The sequence below is a fragment of the Arachis ipaensis genome, chromosome B03, assembly GCF_000816755.2.
Source record: "Arachis ipaensis cultivar K30076 chromosome B03, Araip1.1, whole genome shotgun sequence".
NCBI lineage: Eukaryota > Viridiplantae > Streptophyta > Magnoliopsida > Fabales > Fabaceae > Arachis > Arachis ipaensis.
Window position 1 is genome coordinate 120959015 of NC_029787.2, and position 6926 is coordinate 120965940.

Here is a 6926-nt window from a genome sequence, read left to right on the forward strand (position 1 = left end):
CGGTATTGGACGTTTTATTTATAAGAGCTGAAGAGAGTATTGACCCAAAGAGAGTATTGACCCAAAAACTAAGGCCTGCAAATGTAAACCAGGCCCATAAGCAAAAGCTAGCCCACCAGAGAAATAAGAGACTGTCTGTCCAAAAAAAAAAAATAAGAGACTGCATAGGCTTGTCTTAATGACAAATATGTCTCCTAAATGCATAGTGGAAAAGACAGCATTTAATGTGTGTATAACGTATTGTACAAAAAAAAAGACTCAGAAAGACTGCATCGAACTATCTAAGACTCAAAAACAAAAAATAAATTGTTTTTAAGACTTAATTTGGTAAAATTTTTATTTTTTAAAATAATTTATAATTTATTTTAAAAGATGGCTTTTTAAAAGTTGTAATATTTATGTTTGGTAAACCAAATTAAAAATTACTTTTAATAATCACAAGTAACAACAATTACATTTGGTAAAATAGCTTTTAAAATTTAAAAATACTATAATAGACATAAATGCAAGCATTAAATTTGAAAATTAGTTAACATATGAGGTTATATTAGACTTTTAAATATTGAAAAGCACAAGCTAACTTTGGAAAACTCTATCTTAAATGCTTTTAAAAGTATCCCGATATGAACTTTTAAAAAGTACAAGCACCTCTTCGAAAAGTTTTACCAAACCAAGCCTATATATAGTAGCTACCAACCACCAGTTCATGATGACCAGTTCCATTCTTTATTATGAATGAAATAGCAGGTTATTGATTTATTATATACATGTTACTATTTTTAGTTATTAATCAGTATTTGTGTATCATTGTGGTTTGTAATATACTATAAATATTTCAAACAAGTAAGATACCTAAGTATCAATTATATGAACAGAAAAATAATTCTAAAAGGCACTATACAAGTCGGAATCGAATTATGAAAATAGAATTAATTATTAGAAAAGGACTATGAAAGGCACATTATTAGATAACTATGTGTCTCTCCAACTTTATTTAATTTTTTATTTTATCAACCATTTTGATGATATACTTTATAGTTGTGAATGAATGATATGTACGAGTTAGTGTATCATAACTTTATACACAATGAATGTTGAGAACGCGAAAAGAAGAATATTAAGTCATCTCATAAAATACACTCATAATGTGTTTGTTTGTTTTTATTTTTTTAGAATTACATATATTTTTGGTGCAAAAAGTACTAAGATTCTGAATCTTTTCTGTGTATCCTTTCAATTAAGAGCCATCCAAATTATTAAAGATACATCCAAAGTCAGCATATTTAATATCAATATTTAAATTAGCATAACAATTTAATCTAACCGAATTTATAGCAAAACTAAAAAAAAACAAAGAGAAGGGGAAAATAATCAAATTGGAGTATCGAATTAATTTGTAAGGAGATATCTATTCATAAACTGATTATTTTTTAACTTGGTGAACTCAAATTTAAGATAATTAATAAAAAAAATAAATAATAAATATATGTCATAATATTCATAGTTTTTATAAACCTAAACATAGATATAGACATTAACAAAAAAATGATTAAGAATCTCAATTCATTTTTTAATCTTTTTTAATTTTAAATAAAAAAATTGCATTTTTTATCTTTTTATTAAAAACTCACCTATATATTTAAATTCTAAATATTAGAATATGAATTACGCCTCCTAATAAGTAATAACCATTACTCCTGAGTCTTAACCAAATAATGAAGGAAAGAAACATTATGGGCCTAGTGAGTCAAGTGACACACGTGCGTGATGGAACTAGAGCCTTTTAGATGTTAAAAGAAGATAAGGAACGAGATCAGAGGCCCAAAATTTAATTTCTTTGTAGGCACTTCCATGCCCAATTCTTTTTTTTTTTTTTGAAGAGTAAACAAGTTCAACACACTAAATGGAGCATAGAAAACATAAACGTAAGTAACTTCTATGTCATCTCCGTCATAGCCATCAACAACATAGGTTATTTGCACCAATTCGTAGAAAAACAAAACGACCTAGCAACACAATCTACTACATCTATAGACTTGTTCTTAAAAATGATCTCGTTCCTACATAGCCAGATATTCCATATAACTGAGAAGAACCCCACTAACCACGTTTTCCGCACGTCTTTTCTCAAGGGCAATGATCTCCAACTCTCAAAATGCTCTTTTATGGATCCTGGGATGCTCCATGCACGACCCACATAACTAATCTACGCGCACCACACCTGCCATGCATACTCACACATAATAAACAAATGTTCTACTGTTTCGATTTCCTTTTTACACATAACACAAATGTTATCAGTTCGTTCAATGATACCTACTCTACTCAACCGATCCTTTGTATTAACTCGGCCTACCAGCACAAACCAAGTAAACAACTCTACTCGAGGGGGCACAAAAACTTTTCAGATTCCACTTGTGAACTTGTATCTGAGAATTTCTTCTGTCATGGTCTGTACCTACAACACCTGCACAAATGAGTTAGTAGTATAAACGACTTCCTTATCAAATACCCACACCACTCTATCTTGTGCACCTTCTATCAATCTCACAGCTTGTAAGATATCTAAAACTTGGTTCAAACTGTCAATCTCCCATTGGCGAAGTTCCCTCCTCCACTGAAAGTTCCAAACCCACTCTATCCCATCCCAAAACCCACAGTCCCCTATCACGGATCCTTTGTTATTTGAAATCAAGTAGAGTCTCGAAAAGGAGTCTTTAAGCTTTCCCGACTGTAGCCATGTATCTTTTCAAAATCTGGTTGATCTGCCATCACCTACTTACATAGCCAGACCGTCAATCATCTTTTGTCTGACATGTTGTTCTTTAATTTGCAAGTGACAGATATCTCTCCACGGACCTCCTTTTGCTGGTATAGTTTGAGTTGATAATAACTGCCCATGATTCATATTGTTACACGAGCAGACAATCTTCTTTCACAGAGGACAATTTTTCTTAGAAAACCTCCACCACCATTTAAACAATAAAGCAGTATTCCGAATCGTCGCATCTCCCACACCCAGCCCTCCCAGTTTTTTCGGTACTTGTATCAACTCCCACTTTACAAGAGCCAGCCTAGGGCGTCCATCATCCTTCCCAAAAAATCACAAGCACAAATAAATGAATTTTTTAATTTTCTAAATATAAAATAAAATGCTTTGAAAAATATAAGCAACTCTTTAAAAAATTTTATCAAACAAGTTTATAATTGGCGAAACTGTCGATAGTGGACCATAAAACCGTAGAAAACTTTGGTTTGATATGAATGACATACAAACTTCTTGATCAGGTCACAATCTCATTGCCTTTTTAGGAACTATATTTTGTAATAGGAAAAAAAAAATTACATACATCTCTTTATATATACATGTTTTTATAATATAAAAAATAAATTTCGTATTTCATTTTATTTGTTTTATCATCAAATTTTTTTTTATAATAGAAGAAGAACATGTACAATAAAAGTATACACATACAAGGTAATCCATATAATACCCTTATAAAAAAATAAAAGATCTCCAGATGGTTTATGCATCTAGTCACTCTAAATAATTTGTCATCTACTTGGTGGTAGTTATGTTGATCTCAAACAAGCAACAAAGCCGCTTACGCAATCTCCACATGGCTTACACAATCTGATGGGACCATTGCTTTATTTGACTTACTAGTTGATTTGTTCAGTTACTTATTCTTCTTCCTTCTAGAGTGTGGATCATCTACTTCTACATTTAATACAGATAGCTTTATTTATTTTGATACTACACTCTAAGACTCCTTTAGAAATTTGGAATTGACCACCGTCTCCCCTACCTTAGTCAGATGACCCCACCACTGATGCTACATACTGCACTACTACGTAGTCATAGAATTAGATTCTTTGATTTCCTACACTTACTCTTTCCAAATGTGAATATGTCCATGCAGTTGCCATTCTTGACAATGCATTCTTTTCTCCCTTTATTCCAAAGCTAGATATTTCTGTGACTTTTCTAATATATTAGCAACTATAGTTTGATTAGTTTCCAATAACAGACGGTGCATTAAGCTTGACTGGTTTAACTCCTTAATTCTTTTTTTTTAGAGTAATACTTCAAATTAATTAGGTAATTGGCCGTCTTTGTTCGCTAAAAAAATTAACTAGATCTCCAATCCTCAAAATTTTTAAAAATATTGATGCTGTAATTTTGAGTAGAAAGATTCATCCCCAATTTTGATTACTTGACTTATAATAAAATCTTTAAGCTAAGAAACCTATCTGACTTATAAATTATGAAGGATACCATTATCATAATATAATTGTTTCATATACGTGGTAATTCAGCCTGAAGCAATAAGATCTGCTGTTATATAACATAATGCCATCTCTAATATGATATCTGATTTTGGGAGGCACATATATAAATGCTCCAACATAAATATAATTGTCGTGTGTTCTATTTCTATATATTATTTCGATCACTGTATAATAACTAATTATTCTTACTGATTTAGAATTTTAGAATGGTGAATGCTATGGTGCCTAAAACATGGTGCCTAACTTATTAAAAAAGACAAAGAAATTAAACACCACAATAAAAGGTACCATAGAATTTACCTTTTAGAATATACTTCTTCAAGGATAATATATGTATAGTAGGACAATATTTTACCTCATGATTTTTCTAATATTTATTTATTAATATTTTTAATTAAGAATAAGTTAAAAAAATATATAATTTAATGTAAAATTTTAATCATTATAAAAAGGATTTTGTTAAGTTGACAATAACTTTTGTAAACAATGTAAATAATAGGCTCTAAAATTGGCTAAAAACACACTACACTCTCAAATTATCCACTTAAATCTTAATATTAGAATAACCATCCGTACACCTAATGAAATAAACATCCGATATATCTATTGTTCACATTGTTTAATATTTTTATTGTTTACCTATACTTTTTTATATAAAAAATAAAATTAAACTATTATCAAATTAAGGTAGTTGCAAGATAAATTTAACCACTAACCATAAAAGTATCTTTATGATGTGTCTAATAAAATTGCCTTTCTAATGACTGGTTAGTATTCTATACTTTTTGTAACGATTAAGGTATATTATTAAATCTTATTGGTTAGCCATTTTGCAACAGCTTCATGCTTGAATTCCCACATAATTTGGGAGGCTCAAGAAATATAATTAACTTGCAATATCATTAAGAAGTTAAAAATTAAATAACACTTCATGATGCGTTGAATCTCAACTAATCCTTTGTTGAAACATAAGTAGCATAAGATATAGAGTTGATTATTACAAACAGATTACTCATATCAAAATAAGGCTAATTTTATGGTATTTTTATTTGGTGTCTAATTTGCTTTTTATAATAATTAATTTAAAATTAATTATTTGATTTTTTTAATAATTAGACAATAATTTTTAGACATCATAACAAAACACTTTGAAATAAAATCAAGGGTAAACTTCAATAAGAGATTTGAAGCCACAAATTGGGGTAATGGTGTATCTACTGTAGCCTGCTTCATGGATGAGCTTGTCCCATTCCTTCTTCTCTCTTTCTTTTCCATTGAACATTGCCAACATCACCAAATCATAATCCAGTTTCAGCTCAATCAATTCCTTATCATCGCTGGTTTCATCGATGGATATGTCTATGATTATCACCTTCCCTTCTTTCCCTCTTTCCGAAATAGCTTCCTTGCTGTTCTTCAATATCTTCAAGGCCTGCTCATCATTCCAGTCATGTAAAATCCACTGAAAACCAAACCAAATCAAAAACCATTAGATCAGACTACATCATCAATTAATTAGCTAGTTACCAATTAATGGCGACAGAATCAAGATACCTTGAGTAAGACTGCATCAGCAGAAGGGATCGATTTGAACATGTCACCGCCAACAAAGTTCAAATTCCCATCTCCTTTGAGGTTACCAACAACCTCCGGCTGGTCGAAAACGGTGCACTTCAACTGCGGAAACTCTTGATGAATAAGCTTGGAGACACCACCAGTACCACCACCAACATCAACAATGGAGCCGAGATTCTCAAACACGTGCCTGCACTCTTTGAGCGCAATCTTGAACATGTATGAATCAGCGGCCATGGCTTCCTGGAACATGGCGATGCAATCAGGGTTGTTGTTGAGAAAATCCCAGAAGCTCTGTCCTCCAGAAGAGGTCTCATGCATGGTTTGTTCCTTGTCCTCAGTGAACCACTTCTCGGAAGAGTGCCACATGTTAAGGGAGCTCCAATGGAGTGATCCCTTCACGATGGGCGAAAGATTCGTTGGTTTGCTCTTGATGAGAAGCTTGGAGGGAGGGGTGAGAGCGTAAGCGTCTTCTTCTTCTTGTCCTTCTAGAAGCTTGGTCTTGGCGAAGAAACCATTGTGTGTTAGGAGGCGGAGGAAACGGTGGAGGGCGCCGACTTTGGAAGGGTGGAGCTTGAGCTCAGAGGCTAAGTGAGAGATAGTGAGGGGTTTACCGTGGTTGTGGATGACGTCAGCAACGCCTAACTCCATAACAGCCTTGAGAGCCATGGAGCTAACCCAGTTGTAGACATGCTTGTACAAGTGGATCTGTGCGTGGTACAATTCACTCTCTTCACTGCTGCTAGTGCCGTTGGAGTTAGCACTCAAATCCATAATTGTTTGTTAGCTATGTATGGAGTATGGAGTGTGAAGAATAAAGTGTTATATACGAAAGCTTTTTATTTAAGAAAGACGGTTGTTGTTGTTGTCGTCGTCTCAAGTGTGAGGCAGTGCAGGGTAAAGTGGGTGGGTGAAGTTGAGTGAGGACAGGGGTAGGTGAGGCTGTTTTACTTGTTTATGTTCAGGCAGGTTAACTGAATTTTATTTCTTGTCATTTTCTGTTTAATTTGACCAGTTTTACAAACAAAGCTAAATTTATATATATTATATTGTCTATA

At 32.6% G+C, this 6926-nt stretch overlaps 1 protein-coding gene across 1 annotated transcript; it reads right to left on the reverse strand.

Annotated features, from left to right (window-relative positions):
- LOC107631191 (isoflavone 4'-O-methyltransferase) lies at positions 5196-6844 on the reverse strand. The gene is made up of 2 exons (XM_016334548.2): positions 5848-6844; positions 5196-5755 (listed from the first exon to the last, which is right to left on the reverse strand). The coding sequence occupies exons 1-2, from the start codon at positions 6640-6642 to the stop codon at positions 5453-5455; spliced, it is 1098 nt and encodes a 365-aa protein (XP_016190034.1). The 5' UTR covers positions 6643-6844; the 3' UTR covers positions 5196-5452.

Bases quoted from the DNA above. Each gene is read 5' to 3' on its own strand.
- LOC107631191 (XM_016334548.2), bottom strand. From the start codon at position 6,642: ATGGATTTGAGTGCTAACTCCAACGGCACTAGCAGCAGTGAAGAGAGT. The intron at 5,756-5,847 runs GTATCTTGATTC...TTTGGTTTTCAG, and splicing joins CTGATGCAGTCTTACTCAAG to TGGATTTTACATGACTGGAA.